Source organism: Stenella coeruleoalba (assembly GCF_951394435.1).
Source record: "Stenella coeruleoalba genome assembly, chromosome: 2".
Lineage (NCBI taxonomy): Eukaryota > Metazoa > Chordata > Mammalia > Artiodactyla > Delphinidae > Stenella > Stenella coeruleoalba.
Window position 1 is genome coordinate 167,050,980 of NC_137147.1, and position 23,847 is coordinate 167,074,826.

Below are 23,847 nucleotides of genomic sequence, written 5' to 3' on the forward strand. Positions count from 1 at the left end.
CTGAGAATAACACAATCAAGTGAATATATACATTTTGGTGATATTCGGATGTGCCTTCTTGCTGTCTTTGATATAGTGGTGCTACATTCTCCAATATTCTCTTTCAAATTGTTTTTTTGTAAAAAAAGAAATTAAATTGTTTCATACTCACAAAAGTTTGCAAGAATCTCACAGACAACTGCATTCTACCTTTCACTCAGAGATTCTGGTTTTTTGCCCATTGTCCCAATAACATCTTTTATAGGAAAAATTGAGTTGAATACAGAATTACTTATCACACTCCATTGTTATTTCTTTCTAGTGTCTTTATTTTTTATAAATTTATTTATTTTTATTTTATTTTTGGCTGCGTTGGGTCTTCGTTGTTGCATGCGGGCTTTCTCTAGTTGTGGCAAGCAGGGGGGCTACTCTTCGTTATGGTGCACAGGCTTCTCATTGCAGTGGCTTCTTGTTGTGGGGCCCAGGCTCTAGGCACGCAGGCTTCAGTCGTGTGGCACGTGGGCTCAGTAGTTGTGGCTCGCAGGCTCTAGAGCTCAGGCTCAGTAGTTGTGGCACATGGGCTTAGTTGCTCCGTGGCATGTGGGATCTTCCCGGACCAGGGATGGAACCCGTGTCCCCTTCATTGGCAGGTGGATTCTCAACCACCACACCACCAGGGAAGTCCCTAGTGTCTTTAAAACTGAAGTAATTCCTTCATTTCCCTTAAACTTTATGATCTTGATATTTTTAAAGGTTATAATCCAGTCATTTTGTGAAACGTCCTTCAAATTGGATTTGTTCAATGTTAAGCATGTTTTTCCCTGTAATATCACCAATATTTTATTATTTTTATTGTATCCCATTGGTTAGTACATGATGTCTATTGGTCTCAGTACTTTTGTTCCCTTTGTTATCAATAAATATTTTGTGATGAGATATTTTGAGAGTATGTAAAATCCTGATCTCAACTCAATTATACCCACTAATGTTTGCTTCCTTTAGTATTTTTTGCCACATTAACTTTACTATGATGATTGCCTATTTGTGTCTAACTCCATTATTCTGTCTACATTTGTAGGTTGGTTTTCTCTTGTTAGAAAAATTCTCCATTTGTTGATTTATATCAGTGTGGACTCATGGATTCCTATTTTATCCAATTTGTTGTCAACACTGTTACTATTTATTGGTTCTTACATTGTCCCAGATTCAGTTATAGGAGACCCTTTAAACTGACTTCTATGTCTCTTTGACAAGTCCAATCATTCTTTGATCATTTCCTTTCTTTCTGGCCAAGAAGATGTTCCAGACTCATCTTTTTGTTATCCTGTTCCATCCCTGGAGGTAACTATTTTTCCAGGGGGTCCTGGTTTCTTTTAGATGACCAAGTTATATGGACAAAACAGAAAGAGGTTCTGCAATTTTAATGCAGATCCCCTAGATCCTGTCTTCCCCTATTAGACATGCCTTGTATAATAGATAAGGTTTGTAAGTATATGTATAGACACATCATTTACACAGAGAAGCCAACTCAATTTTGAAGCATCTCCGTTTATACTCTGTTTCATAGCTTATGTGACATTTTCCAAGAAGCCATGTCTGAAAAATAAATCCCCAGATTTCAGAATTGTTTACATGAGCAGTTTTAGACCAGGGATATCTCGCTAAAAGCAGCCATAGATAAGGTCTCTCCCCCTGTCAAATAGCATTAATTTGTTTTCCAAAAAGTCTATGTTTAGTATATTTGCAAAGAGATTACACTTGGGCTGCCTGCTTTATTTTTCCCCAATAAATAGAAATAGACTGTAGATCAGCTGCTTAACCACTTCTTTCCTAGTAGCTTGATGTAATTTTAATATTAGGTATTTTTTTTTTATTTTTTAACTGTCTTATTCTACGATATTCCTGGCCATATTAAATATTATTTTCCTCCCCAAATTAGATAAACATATTTTAAAAATGCTGTTACTTTTTTTTAATTGGAAACATGTTAAATGTATAAAGTAATTTTGGAAGAATAGTTTTATTTATTATAGGTGAGACTTCTCACCAAAAACAGTTTAAGAGTAAACTTGTTTGTGTATATGTATGTGTGCATGTTTAATAACCTGAAAGCATCCAAGTAGTCTTGTGGATTGATGTGACAATTTACCATTTGTGTCTCATTGAGTTTTTAACAATGGTTTTAGACAAAACAATCAATACAGCTAACTACAGGGTTTGCATCAGAAAAATGAGAATTACTTACCAGGTATATTTTGTGGTTGAGATTAATTATCTGAAATAGGCTTTCATTTTTGCACAATAAGGTTTTGTGTTAGTAGATGAAAAATTATAAAACAACCTTAAAATTTTATAAGTAGTTAATTATAAAATAATTAAAATGGTAATACATATGATCCTTATTTTGTGCACAGCTGAGTAAAATAACATTAAATGTTGCATTACTATGTTGCATGAACACAGTTTTCCTTAGTGATTTGTGTATAGAGCAGTATTCATACAAAGAAGATCTTATTCCTATACATTCTTTTTAGTATCCTTCAAAAAAGATTTTTATATTTTTTAGAAATTCTATTTTCTTGACTTTAATAATATGTTGATTCAACTTGAATTCAAGAATTTAGTGATATCTTTGCTAGCCACATACAACTTTTTATATGACTCTAGAAACTCTAGCTCTATAAAAATAACCATTTGCATTTAATTTTTTAAATAAATTTATTTATTTAATTTTGGCTGCGTTGGGTCTTTGTTGCTGCGCACGGGCTTTCTCTATGCACCGAGCGGGGGCTGTTCTTCGTTGCAGTGCGTGGGCTTCCCATTGCTGTGGCTTCTCTTGTTGCAGAGCACGGGCTCTAGGCGCATGGGCTTCAGTAGTTGTGGTGTGAGGGCTCAGTAGTTGTGGCTTATGGGCTCTAGAGCACAGGCTTAGTAGTTGTGGCACACGGGCTTAATTGCTTCGTGGCATGTGGGATCTTCCCGGACCAAGGCTGGAACCCGTGTCCCCTGCATTGGCAGGCGGATTCGTAACCACTGCGGCACCAGGGAAGTCCCCTGCATTTAATTTTTAAAAAACTGATCATGAAAGCATTCAAAGTTACCTTCACTTTCAAAAGTCAAAACCTCCCCAAACCCTTTATGTGAATAATGAATTGGTTACACACATCGTATTGTTAAAAATTAGTGTTGTACAGGGAGATCAGCTCGGTGCTTTGTGACCACCTAGAGGGGTGGGATAGGGAGAGTGGGAGGGAGGGAGACGCAAGAGGGAAGAGATATGGGAACATATGTATAACTGATACACTTTGTTATAAAGCAGAAACTAACACACCATTGTAAAGCAATTATACTCCAATAAAGATGTAAAAAAAATAGTGTTGTGAAATAATTAAATACATCATCTAAGTCAGTTATTTTAAAATGTGGAACTCTACTGCTCTTCCCTATTTAATTACTTTCTTCTTGGCTCATTTTGTGTCATTCTAAAAGAAGAGCCATGATAATTTGTTTGCTGAGATGATTCTCAATTTCCCTTTAGAATGAGGGTCCATTTGTTGGGTGGGGAGCTCTTGCTGGCTGATGTGAGTAGGTGCCCACTCACATCACCCGTATGTGCTGTTGGAATTGAATGGACTCCCATTGTAACATCACCATCCCCACTGAACCTAATGTCATTCTCAAAACTGTGTTTAGTAAACAATTCTGTGCTTTTCATGTGACTACATGAATATTATTTAATATTGAGACTTCCAAATGTTCTTGCTGTCAGATTTTTAAAAACTAAGGTAGTTAAGAGTTCTTAATCAAATGGTGCCAGGTAACTTCAGACTTGACTGACAGATATTCATGCACAACTTTATTACACAAAGCTCATGAGGTACCCTGGGGACACAGTGCTGTTCTAGAAAACAAAGACATCTAATGAAAAATGTCTGAGCTTTTCTCTCAGGGATTCATGTTGATATTAAAATGAAAAAAAATTACTGGGAGAATTCTATATGTTTAGAATTTGTCAAGGTAAAATATTTCAACACTTCTTACTTGATTTATCTCTGCAGGTACTCAGCAAGATAGACAATGTTACTTCTAAACTGTGGGCTCAAAGCGGACAGCAAGGTGCACAGTGGAAAAAAATAGAGGTGTTTTTAGGCGTTCATTCGCATATACAGGTTTGTAATCCAAGTATTTAGGTGATGATTGAGTTTTGTTGAGTCTTTAATTTATTTCCTCTTCCCCTTGTCTTCTTGTCTCTCTTTCCCTTTCTGATGTGCTGTATGAACGCTCACCACTCCATACAGCATTTTCCATAAGGAATTTGCGGTTCTGAAATACCCTAATTTTTTTTCCCAAAGAGGCAACCATTTTTCTAGGAACATCTCATTTTAGTGACAGCCATCTCCTGCCTCCACGATCAGGCTCCTACATGTTAAGAACACCTCCCACTATTTTGCAAATATATTCTCAGAGACTGCAGAGTAATTACATTAGTTTATTTCAAACCCAATTAAAGAGACCTTTGAAAGCACACTATATTGTTGAACCTTATTAGAGAAAATAGATTTACTTGACTGAAAAATATTTTCAGAGGCACAAAATTGGGTGATGCTGTATTTGTCTTCATGTAGATTACAATAATATTAGGAGGATAAGACCCAAAAATAAAGAGAAAGAACAAGTAATACATAGAATAAAAGGTTTAAACTGAAAGTAATTATATGCCAAGATATTTAGTGTGAATTTTATTTTTTTATGGATTATCAGGAAAACAGGAGCTCCATGGATGTGTGTGTTTTTTGCTTTTGGAGTTTTTGCTTGTTTTGTTTTTGACAGAAGGGTTGTTTATTGGAAGGTAAAACTTAGCTATTAAGATTTAAGATTAGATAAGGGAGAGTGGGAATCCAGAGCCATTTATGTCAGAGAACATTTTTTCTTAGTCATAACTGCACAGGGCTTAATTCCTTGAATTTCGAGCCACTTGTCTATAGATACAAGCTATAATATCTTTGCTAATTATACAGAGGACTGGAAATGCAATATGTAGCAAGAGTAACCAAGTCAGCTGTGAATATTCAGTAACTGTATCTACAATCACATGCCATATCTGATAGATCAGCCCCTTTCAACTCCACTGGAAGCACAGGCTAGATACAGCTGTTTAAAGGCATTGATGCAACATTATCCCCAGTTTCTTAGAATGTTAGCTCTAATAAATCCCATATATTTTTGACCTCTTGCTGGGACCCAGTTTTCTTATGGGTCATTTATAGATAATTTAGGAAATGGGTAAGAAGTAAGTTCAACCTGAAGAAGAAAAGACTAGACAGCAGTTTAGTGGCCTTGCACAGTATGAAATTTATCATTAAGAGGATTCCACCTGTTTAACCTCCAAGACCTTTTAACTGAGGCAAGAAGAATCATCAGCAAGAACATGCAGAAGGCTGTGCTGCGGCCAGGCATCGGCTTCCACTTCAGGCAGTGAATTCTCAACTAGTCTGCGCAAGTAGAATATTTGCATGGTAAAATCATGTTCAGAGCAACATTAAGGGCTTCCCTCGTGGGGCAGTGGTTGAGAGTCTGCCTGCCGATGCAGGGGACATGGGTTCGTGCCCCGGTCCGGAAGGATCCCACGTGCCGCGGAGCGGCTAGGCCCGTGAGCCATGGCCACTGAGCCTGCGCGTCCCGAGCCTGTGCTCCGCAACGGGAGAGGCCACAACAGTGAGAGGCCCGCGTACCGCAAAAAAAACAAAACAAAACAAAACAAAAACAAACAAACAAACAAAAACATTAAGAGGGATTTAAGCAGAGGAATCAATTATTGATTTAGTCTTTCTGAAATTTCATTTTTCACATTGAAATTTGAAGAGAAATACGCCCATGTTGTTTGAATCTTAAAATGAAATATTAATGGTTTCTGAATATTTGATGTTTAATGTGATTCGTTCCTTCAGTAAAAACATATCAAGAACCTACTATGTGCAAGCACCTTACTATGCACTGGAGAAATAGTAGTGAGACGCACATACTATCCATGCTTCTTCCATTCTTACAGTATCAGTCCCTTTAGCCTCAGAAACATGAGCGCCTTTAACCCTTGAGTAAAAGCATACAGCATTGGGTAGCTTTCACAGTTATATTTGGGAACCCCCAATTTAAGCATAGCGTTTAATTATAATAATTTTTATAACTAGAGCAATCACATACCTGGCACTTACTAAGTGCTAAGTTCTGTTCTATGAACAAAAAATTTACTCCTGTAACTGTATGAGGTACCTACCTTTATTACCTGCATTTTATAGATTAGGCACAGAAATACCTAGAACTTGGATAACTTGCCCTACTTATATAACTACAATGGCAGTGATATGCTTTAAACACAGGCAGGTCATCTACAAGTCCATAATACAAATGCTATGCTCTATTGCTTCCTAAATTTTACGAAATGATTGACCCAGCTTTTATTTTACCAGAAAAAAATATATCATAATTGCTCTTGAAAAAAAGTTTAATCACATTCAGTATTAAAGTCTGTGGAATCTTAACCAACATCGTGTGGCATTGGATTATCTGATTTCTTAAGCACAGAGCATTGTCTCACAGATTTAAATTAAATGTTCAGATATATCCAGATAATACAGTACCTTTTTCAATTTGTGTATCCATGTTTTTGTTGGGCTCAATTTTCTTATAAAAGAGTTGTAGTCATTATTCTTTCTAGTTTCACCTCGTCTTAATCACATCCAAGCTCTTAATCTATCTTACAAATTTATTTTTCTTTTCTAGCACATCTTCTCTGAAGAAAACAAATGTATGCCTTTTATGTAAATTTGATACATGAATTTATATAAAAATTGTACATTTATTTGCTTTTTTATAATAATGTGAAAGGCATGATTTTCAGTTATTCTATTCTCTCATCTTAAAAGGAAAACAACTAGGTTTTCATACAATAGTATAAAAGCATAACACATCTTAAGGAAAAACTACTTCTTTCAAGAAAAGTAATTGATTAGATTTGGTAAAAAGATGTTTGGGAGTTTGATGACGATAACTATTTTGTATAAAAATCATGGAAGTAAATAGGTATTTCTTGTTAATGCATCTCTAATTGTCCTAAATTTACTTTAAAATATATGAATATTTCTTATGCTAACACACAAATATATATTTAACTTGCAGACAAATTCAATAGAAGCTGTCTGAATTAGTTTCACTTTGAAAACTTTAGTGAGTCCTGTGACTAAGTTTCATCAGTTCTATCAAAGTCTGTAGAAGTGGGATCTCACTGTCCAGCAGTGGCACACAGGAGGATTTCATTCATCACATACATTAATCAAAGGCACATCACAATGATTTCAAGTCCAAAGATGCGGCCAATTAAAAAAATTCATAGTTTTGAGGTTCGACATATTTTCGATTTCAAATAGTTGAGTTGAACAGATCAGAGGAATGGCAAGAAGTGGATGAAATAAAGTAAAAGATATGCTTGCATCTTCTGTCTCTTGGTGCATTCCGTCACCTGGTTGACCTGCTTCCACGTGTGATGAGGCTGTCAGAAATGAGCAGGTTTTGTTTTGGGTCTGCGAGTTGCAGAGGCTGCAGTGGTAGGTGACTCCTGCCAGTTTCTTAGGCCCTGTATCCTAAAAATCTAGACAAGAGACAATGGTGTTGCCACTCCCACATCCTTACCTGTTGAGTGTGGTAGAGATCTTCGATATCCCTCAAACTTCCTGGGTCAGTTTCATCGTAGGGATAACGGGGTCATTTTTATCAGATTCAAACCCTTATGTTCTGTACTGTATTTACTGTTTGCCCCAAGTTTTGGATTCCTGATGGACGAGTCAACTGATACTGGCTTTATTTTTTTTAAAGGTTGTCTTCAGGGCAAAACGTGGTATCAGTTACATAGGAGATGTAGCAGTGGATGATATTTCCTTTCAAGATTGTGCCCCCCTACTTAGCACAGACAGAACGTGTACGGCTCAAGAATTCACATGCGCTAACAAGCACTGCATTGCCAGGGACAAGCTGTGTGATTTTGTGAACGATTGTGCTGATAATTCAGATGAGACTCCTTTCATCTGTGGTGAGTGGAAGTGTTCTGTCTCCTTACTTTTGCCTTTGTCTCCCACAACCTTCCTCTGTGCAATGGGTTCATCGATGAAAAATACAGAGTATATATAACTCAGCAGCCAAGGCAGGTAAGGTGATTTAACCATTTAAATACATTCCTTTCTCCCTCTCAGTACCTAATTGAGAACCGAAAGTCATTTAAAACTAATCAATGGCTTTCTGTTTGTATGTGAAGAATTGGAGATTAACTGGAAAACAGGTGTCTTCAAAGACAAACGGTATGCAAACAAGTATTTTCCATATGAAATAAATTTTTGGAAAGAAGGCAAGCAAAACGTCCATAAACGGCAATTCATGCCTTTGTGCTTCGACGGATTTCAGGGAGTTGTCGTTCCCTTGGGTCGATTATGAGCTGGGATAAGTGGCTAAAAAAACAAAAAATCAATATCCAGATAATGTATAAAATAAGCAACGTGATCTCCTAAGGGAAACACATATCAGCTGTGTAATATTGTTACAAGAGATCAACTCATAATAAATGACACCTATTAAAATATCCTTAGCTAAATGGGCCATATGTGCTCATTCAGGGAAGTCTGTAAAATCATGGAACACAGTGCACGGTTGCCTCATTTCACTGCAAATGAAGTGAATGCAAATTGTCAGAATTAAGGTTGACAAATTATTCCACTATTACCAATAATAATTTCTGAGCTAGCGTACTACAGTTTGATCTCTTTTTTGCCTCTTGAAACCAAATCTGGAATCACAAGAACAACGTCAGTATATTAAGAGCTCACATTTACATAGAACTTTTAACTTTCAAAGCCCTTCTATCTACTGATCTCCACTTGATCTTCACAGAAACCCGACGAGTAAGTGGGACAGATATTATTAGTGCATTCCATGGATAAAGCTGCTGAACAAGAGTGGCTAAGATTTGGTCAAATTTCATAAAACTGGTACTGACAGAGTTGATCCTAGTTTCCAGGTACTTTGATTTATGATTCACTGCTTTGCCCAAGCCACCATACCACTTCTGTGTACAACTGAATCTTAGGAAAACCAAAAAAGTTGTGGATGTAGAAATCCTGTGTATATCCAATAACTATTTGTTTCTTCAAGTGTGGATTATATCTTATAATATCAATTATTACTATTATATGAACCAAGCAAAACTGTTTGGCTAATCTTGTATTCTGTATTAATTTTTACCTTTATCTTATGAATATTTTTGCTGCGTTTTTTGTTCTGCATCAAATGCTTTTACATTTTCTTCATTGCCATTTTCATTTGAGTCACAAATCTATTAGCTAATCAGTCGAACAGAACAGATACTATGCTTTTGAATTTTATTTGTCATGTTGCCAACTTATCTCTTTCCCAAGATATGATTTAATGCAATGTTTTCAGTGTTTTCAGTGTTTAAAGTATTTCTGGCTAAATTTTCCTTGAACTCTTTGTACTTAGATAATAACTTTGCAAATATTTCTAGGAATCCTCTATCTGTGTTTGGGAGGGTATACTGATATACTAAGAGGGTCAGAGAAATGTACTGAAATTTATTGTCTTGGTGGTTCTTTTGTATGGAAAATAAAGACAAAAGTAATTACAAGCCCTTGGAGGGAAAGTTTTATCAGAAGGTGCTTTCTGGTGAACTGATTGCCAAATCACTGTAACATTTGAATGGGGCTGTGATATCAGTAATACTGGAGCAAGAGAGATGAATTAGTTCCAGATATTATATAAGAAGAAGAAAATTTTTTCAGCTCCTTAGAACAAATAAACAACCAAAAAGTTGGAACAAACCTTAAAAGTAACCCACATTTTGATATTGGTTCTTATTACATGAATATAATTTCTTTTTATATAACACTGCTTATTTTATTATGTATTTAAAAATTCAATTGTATTCCTACATTAATGGTTTTAAATGTTTTAATTATAGAGTGGCTAGAACCTGCTATATGAAATATGAGTGCTGTTATTTTTCCTGCATATACTATAAACTTTGATTCTTAATTAGACCCAGAAGAATAGGAAGAAAAACTTAAAAAAAAAATCACCATAGCAACTGATCTCAGAAGTTTGGCTGACAACCAACCGAGAATTTAGGCTTAGGTTTCATGATCTTTGGAACTTGTGTGAGGTTTTTTTGGTTTGTTTTGGGTTGTTGTTTTTTTTTGTGTTTTGTTTTTTTTTTGTGAGAAGTCTAAGTAAAGGCTGAACATGTATCATAACTCTAAAAAAACATCTAAAATATCATTTGGTATAAATACACCACCTAGGAATAGAAGAAAGAATGAAACTGCTGAGCTCTTTGTAAAGGCATAGACTATCTCTGACAAAGGAAAAGAAAATAATCCTTTATAAAACAAAAGTACCTGTGGCTTTAATTTTCTGTAGACCAGTATAGGCTCAGAAAGCAAGATTTGGAAGAAAGATTAACTGGTTTCTTTTTTTGCTTTATAATATAAATATATCTAAAATATAGGACATAGTCAAAAAGAAAGTGATTTGTATCTGAGAAATCTGAAATCTTAGTTGAACATATTTTGCCATTGGTACAGAGGCTCCTTTGGCAAACAATCATATTTTTGTTTCTCTGTACTTTCCAATTAGCATATTTATTGGTGATACACAAGAGTATCTCAGGCATGCTCAAAATAATTTAATTCTGCACTGTGATTAGTAAGGATGCAGGATATTTGACCAGAATAATTAGTAAGTAATCTGAACCTAATGGGCACATGTAATACTGTATTTCCCAACTGCAGACATCTATTTCAAGTACACACAGAATATATGTTATTAAGCACTAAACAAACTTCAATAATTTTAAATGGATTAAAGTGACATGGATTACATCTTTTGAATTGGGCTGGAAATCAGTTGTAAGACAAAAGCTAGAAAATTCCCTGTTAGTTAGAAGACACATTTGATAACCCATCTCCCCACCAAAAAAATTACAGTAAAATTAGAAAATGTTTTAAATAAATAATAATAATAATAGTGCATTAAAAAACCTGTGGTATTTAGTTAAGAAAATGCTTAGTGAAAAATTTATATACTTAAATCCTTACCAAAGAAAGTAATTAGCTAATAATACAAATAAATAGAACAGAACACAAATGTCAGAGAGAGAGGATTTGGAAAGACTGATAACATTTTCAAGACGCTGTCAAGAATGATCAAGAGAAATCTAGAAGACAAAATATCAAATTAATTTAACATATATTTACTGAAAAGATATATGTCAAGCAGTGTTTGAGACATCTAGTGTACATCCATAAATGAAACAGACAAAAATCATGTTACCCATTCCCGTGTTAAACAGAAAGTATTCTCTCTTCCTCTACACACACACACACACACACACACACACACACACGCGCGCGCAGAATATCCATGGAAAATGGAGAGAGAGAAAATAGCAATGTTAGGGAGCTTGATGAGGATAGGCCTGATGAAAGATATTTAAACAATTTTTTTTCATTTTACTTATTTATTCCCCCCCCCCAGTTTTACTGAGATATGATTAACATACAGCCCCGTATAAGTTTAAGGTATACATCATTGTGACTTACTTATATTGCGAAATGATTACCACAGTAAGTTTAGTGGTAATCCATTGACATCCATTTTCTCATATAGGTACAAAAAAATAAGAAGAGGAAAAAAATGTTTTTTCCCTTGAAATGAGGACTCTTAGGATCTAATCTCTTTCAAATATACCATACAACAGTGCTAACTATAGTCATCGTGTTGTACATTACAGCCCTAGTACTTATTTATCTTGTAACTGGAAGTGTTACCTTTGGACTCCCTTCATCTAATTCCCCCTCCTGGGCAAATTCTTGAAGGAGATCTGGGACTTAGCCAATACTTGTTTTCTTTCTTTCTTTCTTTTTTAAATTATAGCCATCTTAGTGTGTATGAAGTAGAATCTCATTGTGGTTTTGATTTGTCCTTCCCTAATGACTACAACGTTAATCATCTTTTCTTGTGTTTATTGGCCATTTGTGTATGTTCTTTGGAGAACTGTCAAGGTTCTTTGTGCTTTTCTCTACAGAATTGTGTGTTTTTTATTGTAGAGTTGTAAGAGTTATTTATATATCCTGGATATTAAGCCCTTATCATATGTATGATTTGTAAATATCTTCTCTCATTCTGGAGGCTGTCTTTTAAATTTTTCAATAGAATTTATTTTTTAAAGGAGTTGTAGGTTCACAGCGAAACTTAATCCCCATACATGCACAGCCCCCCGCCCCATACTATCATGTCCCCCACTAGAGTGGTGATTTGTTACACGGGAGATGTCATTCTCACCACAGTCCATAGTTTACGTTAGGGTTCCCTCTTGGTGAAAGAGCACGTGATTAACAATAAATCAAACTCTTATACTCAGTTACTTATAGTAACCTTGCTAAAGTCATTACAAATATTTTTAAACACATTTTTTCCTATTGGATGAATGTTTCTAAAAATATCATTTTTTAATGTTACATCAATGTGCAATTTAACACTGCTGAAAAGTTATCTAAACTCAGTTACTCAAATCTTGGTCTAGAGACAAACAGCATTTTTGTCAGAAGTCAGGCCCCACCCCAGACTTAATCATAAACCGCATTTTAACAAGTATATGTGCACTAAAATTTGAGAAGCACTCATCTAAACAATACAAACATTTGAAAAAGTTTTCTGGTGAGAAGGAAGAGCTATTATTTTATTCTTTGTTTCCTTATTGACATATACAAATATATCAGGATTTTAATAGGGGCAATAATTAGCTTTTTAAATATTAAAAATGATTCTGTGTATATTTTCTTAATGAATTTAATTGAACCATTTATAGTTAAGTCAAGATTTAATGCCTACATATGTATTTAATTGCCTGATATAATTTATTGGCGATTTTAGAAGTTTTAAAGAATGAACGTTCATGCATTTATTCAGCAAATATTTACTGAGCATCTACTATGTGCGAGGATACTAGTTACTAAGAATAATACTGTGAACAGTACAGACAAATTTCCTGCTCTCATTGCTTTACGTTTGGTGGTAGTGGAAGGGGACACAGACAAAACAGAGTAAGTAAAATAACACAGCATATTTCATAATGACAAGTGCTCTGGCAAAAAGTAAAATAGGGAAAAATGAGAAAGAAGATGCTTGGAGTGGTGGTTATAGTTTTAAATAGGGCCATCGGAAAAGTTCTCACTGAGAAATTGACATTTAAGTAAAGATGGAAGGGGATATGGGGATATATGCATACATATAGCTCATTCACTTTCTTATACAGCAGAAACTAACACAACATTGTAAAGCAATTATACTCCAATAAGGATGTTAAAAAACAAACAAACAAAAAAGATGGAACAAATAGTGGATTTGAGCCAAGTGATATTTGATGTATTTGAATGAATTTTTTAAAAATTCAAAAAAATTTTAAAAGTCAGCAATAATTAAAACACGGTCCTTTCTATATTATCACCACATCACTAACAATTTCCTTTGATTTCTATGAATGTATAACTGTAATTCCCCTAAATAGTTATCCTTCAGGACATATTTGAGTTGACTCATTTACATCCTGACTACCCTTTCTCATTTGTTATAGCAGAATTCTCTCTGTTTCAAGTAAACTGATGAATTTTGGGGGGAGAAGGGGCTATTGTTTGATGCTATGATATACATGTGACTTTTTACTCACAGCAAGGTTATATTATAGCTGTTACTTCTACACCATATCCAGTGCTCCATCTAAAACTTTTTAGCATATCAGAATTTGTGCTCAGTTGTGGCAAAAAATGAATTTAAAGGTGTTGAGTGCCTCTGTGGGACTCTACTGGCACCAGTGTACACCATCCTGGCCTAGCCTTGCATACTGGACATTTACTTATTTGGTTAAACATTGGGCATGTAATATAAGTGGCCCTGGAGCAAAAACAAAGAAAAATAAGATATTACCTGAAGAATTGTGGAGCTTCTTGTCTAGCTAGAGAAATAGGTACTTAAACATTCACCTTGCGAATGGGAGTTAGAATAAGTACAAAGCACTTTTGGATGGGTGAGGGAAAAGTAATTTAGTTAGGGTATTTAAATACTAATACCAACATGGATTTTTACATCACCTTGAAAACAGCTAGTGTATTTTCAGAGACTTTATTAATCATGCACTATGAATAGCTTTTGTTTTCTTTGGGAGATGATGTTCAAAAGTAGGTCAGGTATCATAAGGTTAATAAACCAGGCTTCCTGTGAAGGATCTGCTGTCCTAAGCTTCAGGAATTCATTATTTGCAGGCTGTAGCCTAGTGACTGAGGTTTAGAAAGCTTTCACTGTCTTTCCAAGATTATCAACACTGATCCCTTTCTCATGAACTCAGTGTTGTAAAGTGACACGCATTAGGGTAATATTTTCAGAATTATGAAATCAGGTAGTCATCACTGAAGAAAAAATTATGACAATTTTTGAAAACCTGGTATTATAAATAGGATTTTTCCAAATTACCCAGAAACTCTTTTTTTCACATGGAATTAAGTATACTCCTTATAGAACAATTGTTCTGTGAAACAGTTTGGAAAGTATTATTTACAGAATTTATTATTACTTCATAGAATAAGGCAATACAAAGGAAATCACTGTATCACAATTTCCTGATGATGTCACCGAATAATAATTGGCACATGACATTAATTTTTTGAATCGTGAAATAATTGTGGGTTCATAGGAAGTTACAAAGATAGTACAGAGAAATTCTGTGTACCCTTCATGTAGCTTCCCTCAGTGGTTACATTTTATAGTATAGTATAATATCAAAACCAGGAAACAATATGGTTCAATATGTGTGTATAGTTCTATGGCATTTTATTGTATGTGAAAACTCGTGTAATCATCACACTACAATCAAATATTCTGTCTCCACCAAAATCTCCCCTGAGCTATTCCTTTATAATTACATTTATTCTCACCATCCCTAACCTTGGGAAACCACTATTTTGTTCTCCATCCCTATAGTTCGTAATATTGAGAAAGTTATATAAATATGTAAATGCAGTTTGTGACCTTTTGAGACTGTCTTTTTTTCATTCAGCATAATCTCCTTGAGAGCCATCCAAGTTGATGTGTGTGTAAATCATTTGTTCCTTTTTATTGCTGACTCATGTTCCATGGCATGGATGTAACAGACCATAGTACTGTTTTCCAGAGCGGTTATGCCATTTTACGTTACCACCAACAATGGGTGAGAGATCCAGTTTGTCCACATCCTTGTGAGCATTTGGTATTGTAACTATTTTATCTTTATTATTGCTCTTCTTATAGGTATAGGTTAATATCTCGTCAGGGTCTTAATTTGCGTTTTCCCTGATAGCTAGTGGTGTCGAACATCTTATCGTGTTTCTTTGTTATCTGTATATCCTCTTTGGTGAAATGTTTCTTCATGTCTTCTGCCCATTTTCTAATCAGAAGTTTTCAAACTGTTGAGTTTTGAGAGTTCTTCATATATTATAGATATAAGTCCTTCGGCAGATGTGTGAGTGGCAAATGTTCTCTCATAGGATTTAGATTATCTTTACATTCTCTTTACAGGGAAAGTAATTTTGATGAAGTCCAGTCTATTGATCTTTCCTTTTAGGGATCATGCTTTTGATATCATGGTCAAAAACACTTCACTGAGGTCTAGGTCCCAGATTTTCTTCTATTTTTCCTTCTAAAAGTTGCACAGTATTATATTTAAGTGTATGCTCCATTTTGTTAATTTTTGTATAAGTTGTGAGGTTTGGGTCATTTTTTTTTTGTCAATAGTTATCCAGTTGCTTCTGATTAACAAAGCTGTCCTCCCTTCGTTTAACTGCATCTGCATCTTTGTCAAATGTTAGTTGGTTGTGCTTGTGTGAAGCTGTTTTGGGTTCTGTTCCGTTGATCCAAGTGTCTGTTCCTTCATCAGTACCACACAGTCTTGAAAATTAAAGCTTTATAATAAATCTTAAAATTAAGTAGAGAGAGTCCTTCTAGTTTATTTTTCTTTTTCAACTATATAGCCTTAGTTATTCAGGTTCCTTTGGCTTTGCTTTCACTTTAAAAAAATATCATCGCTATATCTACCAAAAAAGTGATGTAACTTTGACAGGAATTTTATTAAATACATATATCAGTTTGGGAGAAATAACATCTTTAATAGGATGTCTTCCAATCCATGAGCAGTTTGTCTCTCCATTATTTAGACTTTGATTTCTTTTCACCTGTGTTTTGTAGTTTTTGGCTTACAAGTCCTGTACATATTTTATAAGATTTACACCTAAGTATTTCATTTTTTGAGGGATTATAAATGATATTATATTTTAAATTTTGGTTTCTACATATTCAATGATGATATATAAAAACACAATTAATTTTATATGTAGATCATGTGTCCTGCAACCTTGCTGAGTCATGTATTAGTTCTCAAATTTTTATAATACATTCCTTAGATTTTCTATGTTGACAGCCATGTCATCTGAAAATTGGGACAGTTTTATGTCTTCCTTTCTGATCTGTGTGCCTTAAAGTTTTGGTAGAAATCTCCAATGAGACTATCGGAGCCTGGATATTTCTTTTTCAGGAATTTTAAAATTATGAGTTCCATTTCCTTAAAAGTTATAAAGCTGCTCAAATCATTTTGTGTTTGTTCTTTGCAAGGAATAGGTCCATTTCATAGAAGTTGTCAATTTAGTGCATTAGAGTTATTAATAGTAATCTTATATCATCCTTTTAATATCCATAGGGTCTATGATATCTCCTGTTTCATTCCTGTCATAGGTAATCTGTGTTTTCTCTTTTCTTTGACATTCCTTTGAGACTGAAAATACTAATTCATTAAGAAGAAAAATCTAGAAATAGATCTAGCTACTAACCTTTTTATGAATACAATATAAACAACTTGTCAAAATATGATATAAAGTTCAAGTTATTGAACCATAAAAGCAAAGAATCATAGAGTTGGAGAGAAAAAAAGAAGTTACTCCATGCTCTTTGAAACAGGGATCTAACACTAAGACTTCTGTGAAGGATTCACTTTTGCTCAGTTACAATTGATCGTAAATTTTTTATCTATATCCTAGCACTTATCACAGTCTATTAATATATGAGAGAACTCCACTAAGACATGTTTATTGATGAATCACATCTACTGAATTGCTATTGATTGAATTGGTAAATGAGTCACCAACCAATCAAAGAATCATTTCTATAACTTCCCTGATCTGGCAGACAATGGAGGTGGGAAAGGAAAAATAACCTGATTGCTGTTTGAACACTTTCATAGGAGAGAATACTCTGTCTCACATAAAAAGCCTTTTCAACTGTCAGGCACCTCTTGATATAATGATTTTCCTAATATTGAATCTACATTTCCATCTTTTTTCAGTATGAGTTTTTGATGATAATATTTCTTACTACTTGTAGTTCTTCATAATAATACAACTTTAAGATTTAGAAACAGGTACCATTGATTCTGCACGTTTTTTCACATTCCCCTTTCTCATGTTCATAGTTATGATGTCAATATATATATTCTTAGAATCCTTTAGTAGCATTCTATATGCACAGTTCAAGGCCTCTATTATCTAGTATCCCTCTCATTGGATGGTTTAAATTCTCAAAGTTTCCCATAAACATGGGAATTAAATATTCATCAAATACCACAGTACTCTAATTATGAGTAAATTATCACAATATTGTGTCATTTTTTGCATAAGATAACATTCACACATCTTAAGAATTTTAATACTTTAGTTTTTATTTTTTTAGTTAGCCTTGTGTTGATTATATCTATGAAGAATGAATAGGGAGTTGGTTAAATAAAGAATAGTAAAGAAGGTTCCAGATGATAGGAATTGCAAAGAGTGGTAGCAAAAATCCACTGCGCCACCAGGGAAGCCCCAGCCAATATTTTATAATAACTATAAATGGAGTATAACTTAAAAATTGTGAATCACTATGTTGTACACCTATATACTCTTTTACAGAAACTATATATCAATTTAAAAAATAAGTAAAAATTTTATATGAAATGAATAAATGAATAGAATGATATCTTTTAAAAATTTGATGGTAGGATCTTAAAAGGCATTAGGTTGTGTTCTTTCAAAATTATGTCTGTTTTAAATGAAACATTTTTATACTTATAAAGATATTGATCGATGGAAAAATTATAGCATTTGGAAGGGAGAAACTGGTTTGATTGATGATACAGCTGTAGACGAAGGGATCATTTTCTTCCTGACGGCACACCTGTCTGGCACGGGCATTAATTGCTCCATGAAATGCCAGGAATTGGCATCTGCACAGAAGACTATTTGCTACTTGTCTCGCATGGCACCTGTGGGAAATAGTAGAAAATGAAATTATAAGTTGCTCCCTCTTACCATAGTGATGTGTAATTCAAACCACTTAGGCCCTGCTTGCTGTGTTTTCCTCCACTGGTATTTTAGAATTAAACTTTCCAAGGAAATATATCTTCAAAACTATAGTAAATATCAAAAGCAAAAATATGGTTTACACTATAGAGATTCATATAGCAGTATTTGTATGATTTTTTTTTAACAAATCTGTTTTTCAGCAACACACATCATTTCCTATACAAATGGCCTTTCTAGATGCTGGTCTATATGGAAATCTGGTCCTCATGGGCTGCTAAGTTTTCCAACATAAGGGCAACTGAATTAGTTACTTCATTTTATATTCTTAACCAAGATAAGAGTTCAGATTATAAACAAGATGGTGAGTTGGGGTTCATTATTATTTTAGTGAGATTTACTTCCCAGTCCTTTGAGAGGATACTTAGGAGAACTTTAGCATTCTGAACTAAAAGAGGCTGTAGGAATTACAGTCTATTTTAGGACAGAGTAAATTTTCAAAAGAAGTTTCAAATGTAATTTAGAAACTGAATTAACAATTGAATAGAAAATAGGACCCAACTACATGTTGTCTACAAGAAACCCACTTTGAATATAAAGATATTTATAGGTTAAAGGTAAACGTATGCAGAAATATATACCATGCTTACATGAATGGAAAGAAAGCAGGAACAGCTATTTTAATTTCAGACAGAACAGACTTCAAAGCAATGAACATTATCAGGGATAAATAAGGGCATTACACAACAGTAAAGAGGTCACTTTTCTAAGAAGACATGACAATCCCATGACAGTCAACCTGTGTGACATAAAAAACTTCTAGAACTGCAAAGAAAAGAGATGAATCCACTATCATAGTTGGAGATTTTCACACCCCTCTATCAGAAATGGATAGATCCAGCAAGCAGAAAATCAATAAGGACATAGTTGGACTTAGAATACTTACTATCCTGGAAATGGAAGAAAAACTTAAGCAATGTTAATAATAAAATATTTTTAAAATACCTGGGAGATAGTTGATATTTAATGTAACTCAACATATTTAATTTCTGCAACTTATTATAATAAATTAAATCATTAGTTTTAACCTTTTCTGTTTCACAATTTTCTTATCTCTAAAATAAGTCTATGTTTTAAAAAATAATTACAATGATTAATAACTTTTGCTTTAGGAAGTACTTCCCAGCTAAACTGTGTTGCAGAATAATAAACGTCCTAAATTCCCTACCAAGGTCTGAGAAGCAAAGATGAGAAGAGAGAAGAAATAAATTACATTGACCAAATAGGTGTTTGCAGGAGGAAATGTGTGTAATGCTGGAATATTGCTCATGGATTTTGACACAGGGACCAGACTATTGAAGAAATAAACTTAAATGAGCCATGGAAATAGCTGTGTGTAACAAACTAAACTATTCTATTTTAATGTTGCAGTCAGGATAATATTGTAAGGTTTCTAACATTACATGATGTGGCAGGATTACTGCAATTTTTTTCAATTTCTTTAATTGAAGTATTGTTGATTTACAATGTTGTGTTAATTACTGCTGTACAGCAAAGTGATTCCATTATACATATATATACATTCTTTTTTATATTCTTTTCCATTATAGTTTATCACATATTGAATATAGTTCTCTGTGCTATAGAGTAGGACCTTGTTTATCCATTCTATATATAAAAGTTACATAAGGGCTTCCCTGGTGGCGCAGTGGTTGAGAGTCTGCCTGCCGATGCAGGGAACATGGATTCGTGCCCCGATCCAGGAAGATCCCGCATGCCATGGAGCAGCTAGGCCCGTGAGCCATGGCCGCTGAGCCTGCGCGTCCGGAGCCTGTGCTCTGCAACAGGAGAGGCCACAACAGTGAGACGCCCGCGTACCGCAAAAAAAAAAAAAAAAAAAAAAAAAAGCTACATAAGATTACTGTATTTTTTTTCTTTTTTAAAAGTTCATTTATTTATTCAGCAAATTGAGCAATTATTTGCCAGGCACTGGGAATATAACAACAAAACTGAGCAAATTCTCTCCTTCATAACACATGCATTCTGATGAGTGAGGAGTGGGGGAAGACAAAAAATAAGTCGGTAAAACATATAATGTGTTAGAAAAGTGCCCAAAATAAAAATAAACAGTGAAGCAGGACAGAGTTGAGGATAGGAGATTTTACGTACACTGATAAATAAGGACCCACTGAGAAGGTGATGCTCAAATACAGATCTGATAGAAGTGAGTGGACAGGCCATTTGGGAAAGAATCCAGGCAGAGAGAGTAGCAAGTTCAAAGATCCTGAAACATGAGTGTGTTTAATAAGATTACTGTAATTTGTGATTGCATGCTTTATCTACTAATTTCCTTTTTCTCTCCACCATAAATTGGAAAATGTTTTCCAGGTACCTGCAGTGGCTGCTGTGATTTTGAGTTTGATCTTTGTGCCTGGGAGCAGGAACAGGATGATGACTTTGACTGGAATCTGAAGGCTAGCGGCATCCCTGCCTCAGGCACACAGCCGGCTGCTGATCACACCTTGCGAAATTCATCTGGTCATTACATCTTTATAAAGAGCTTGTTCCCGCAGCAGCCCATGAGAGCAGCCAGAATTTCAAGCCCAGTCATAAGCAGAAGAAGCAAAAACTGCAAGGTATGGGGAAAAAAACAGAAATATTATGAACAACTTCTGATGGAGTTAAGTACAGAAAATGAAACGGCCAGCACCAGACCAACAAATGAGTTTGAACGTATTCAACTTGGAATATGTGAGGGAGGTAGAAAGTGAAGTAAGGGTGAAAGGGAAGGACCATTAGAGCTGTTGGAAGAATTTATCCTGTGGATAAGTTCCATAGATAAGGAATTTTGGAAACCATTGGAAAATGTCATGCTTATTATCCATAACCACGGGTAGAACAAAAGAAGCGAAATATCAGTTGTGTCCACTCGGGGAACTTATTGGAATTATGGGAATTTCACCATAAGAAAGAGAATTAGACAATGAGAAATAGTATAAAGTTAAATATTTCCAAGAACTAATATGCGTCATAGTTGGCACCATGATAAAATGGTTGAAGACGTCTTCATGGAAAAGGAAAGACTGAAATTGACCCTTTAAAAAGTAGAATTGCTAGGGGCAGGAAGAAAAAATGGTTTGGCCATTATGCTGTGGAAATTTGAAGAAAACATAAGAGTGTTTAAAGTATAAATAGAGTTGTATGGATCTTCATATGATGACTATGCATTTGCAAGGACCTTCACTATTTATTGTTTGCAAGATTGTCTATTTTTATTCCCCAAAGGATTTGAGTCAGCTAGGCTAGGGGCTAAAGTTATCTTTACATATAAATTAAGCACTCAGAGATGACTTCACAGAATCTTGCTTATAAGAGATTAATGCGTGAATACATTTGCCATTTATTTATATTTACAGCAAGAAATGCAATCTCCATAAGCTCTGAACACATGTATTCTGACTGGTGTATTCCCCAATGTCTGAACACTGAAAGGAAAACAAATTATATTCAGAAAGTTGCTAGCCAATCAAGAATCAGGCTGGGAGACAATAACATGATTTAAACCTTTATTATCTTCAAATTGTAATATTCTTGTGTACCTGTCTCCTCAATAGACAGCCCTAACCCCAGAAGGGGACATATTAAATCTTTGCTGGAAGGCTCCCCAGCTGTACCTGTACTTATCACAGATGTTTGTTCCTCTGTTTTATACTGACCATCCTTTACATCCTACCATTTCCCCAGTCTTAAGACATGTTAAACCTTTAGTTTGTGTTAGGAGCTTTCCTGTGTCATCTTAAATTGATTTCATAGTTTAATTCTCAGGGAATAATCACATATCTCTTCTCTCTTCAGGCAAATTTCATAGATTTTCTGCAAGAAAGTGACACTCTCAGAGTTTTAAAGACGTAACTCAGCAGTCCAGAATGGATGTAATGAATCATACACAATTATATTAAACTTTATTTAATCAGTTTGGCAAACACTGAGTTTTAGAAAAGCAAAAAAGTCAAACTGAAATTGTATATATTTCATGTTTAATTTTTAATCAGCTTTTAAGACTAGAACTAATTTACAAATTTCAGAATATGGGTATATAGATTTATAGATATAGACTCCACATATATAAAATCTGGTATGCTGGGGTTTATTTTCAAGAAAATATTGAGTAATTTGAAAGACATCAAAAACAGACTCCCTAGCTTTTCTTTTCAGACTTCCTCTAAGAATGTTCAAAAGATTTTTTTTTTCATACTGTAGTTACTAAGGATCTCATTCATCTCTATTTTTCCCTGGTCCCAGCACTATAGTTCCCACTGTTTTAAACACCTGTGTGAGAATAATGAAGTATGCCTAGGAGAAATGTCAAAAAATTAATGATGAATGGTTCATTTTATGAATATTTATGATATAGATTGAATACAAAGAAGTAAGGAAAGGTCATGCTGGGAATGATTGGGTCTCTCATATATAAACATTTGTTTATCAGGTAAGCAGTGTGCCCTTCCATAATTTCATGAAAATCCTTTCTGTCACTTGACCTTGTGGAAAACTTCAGGGAGAAAAAATCGAATTGGAGATTTTTCTTCCTTTTGAGGGATGGTTGAGAGGTATGAAGGGATGCAGACATAGATTGATGAGGGTAGAGATCAAAACTCTGAGTAACTGAAATTTCCGGTGAAAATGCCTCCTTAGAAGAATTTAATACTTAAGAGATTTTCATTCACTCATGTTGCCCTGTGATTAGGTTACATTGTCATCAAGTGTTCTCTGTAGAAATGGAGTATTTAGATGCTTGTTTGCATGTTGACCCAATGGCATCATTCAGAAAATGGCCTCAAGAAGATAAGGAAGTATTTACTCTGACATAAAACATATGGCTTATGCTTTCTGTGCAAATAAGAAGACAAAACAAGGGAGAATACTGGGAAGACCACACCTATGACTGCAAGGGCTCCAGACAGACGTGCTATGCCTGTTGGGTAGTTTCCTCTCTTGCCTATTGATGCAGCTCAAGTGGCTGACCTCAGACTCTTTGTGTTTCTCACTTTGTGACACTCAGGTTTGACCAGTCCTCCCCAAACAAGCCAAAGTGGTCATAGAGCTCATGTTTTCCAACAGTAATGGATTAATCAATAGAAGAAACATTTTTGGATCATAGAATAATACCTGAAATTCAGGTATTATTCATCAGCTAGGAAATTTGCATAGAGTTATTTACATGGCTTAGCTCTTCTTGGTGCTCTTTGAAGTATGCATTGCATATATTGTCTAATCACATTCTTTACCCTTTAAACACATTCATTTTTCTTTCTCTAGAATATAATATCCATGAGTGCTAGTCTTTCCAAAATGTGATTTTCCTGTGTGAAGATCACCCACCATTACTCTTTTCCCT

The 23,847-nt window shown here is 34.6% G+C and overlaps 1 protein-coding gene across 13 annotated transcripts in view; it reads left to right on the plus strand.

Annotated features, from left to right (window-relative positions):
* MALRD1 (MAM and LDL receptor class A domain containing 1) overlaps positions 1-23,847 on the plus strand; it is a gene marked incomplete at its 5' end in the record, with an annotated part of 1,062,652 nt that overhangs the window by 443,922 nt on the left and 594,883 nt on the right. For all 13 annotated transcript variants that reach the window (XM_079915185.1, XM_079915179.1, XM_079915188.1 and 10 more), the window contains 3 exons: positions 4,038-4,148; positions 7,849-8,062; positions 20,838-21,085. In XM_079915185.1, the coding sequence (XP_079771311.1) occupies positions 4,038-4,148; positions 7,849-8,062; positions 20,838-21,085 (573 nt within the window). The remainder of the gene's footprint in view (positions 1-4,037; positions 4,149-7,848; positions 8,063-20,837; positions 21,086-23,847) is intronic.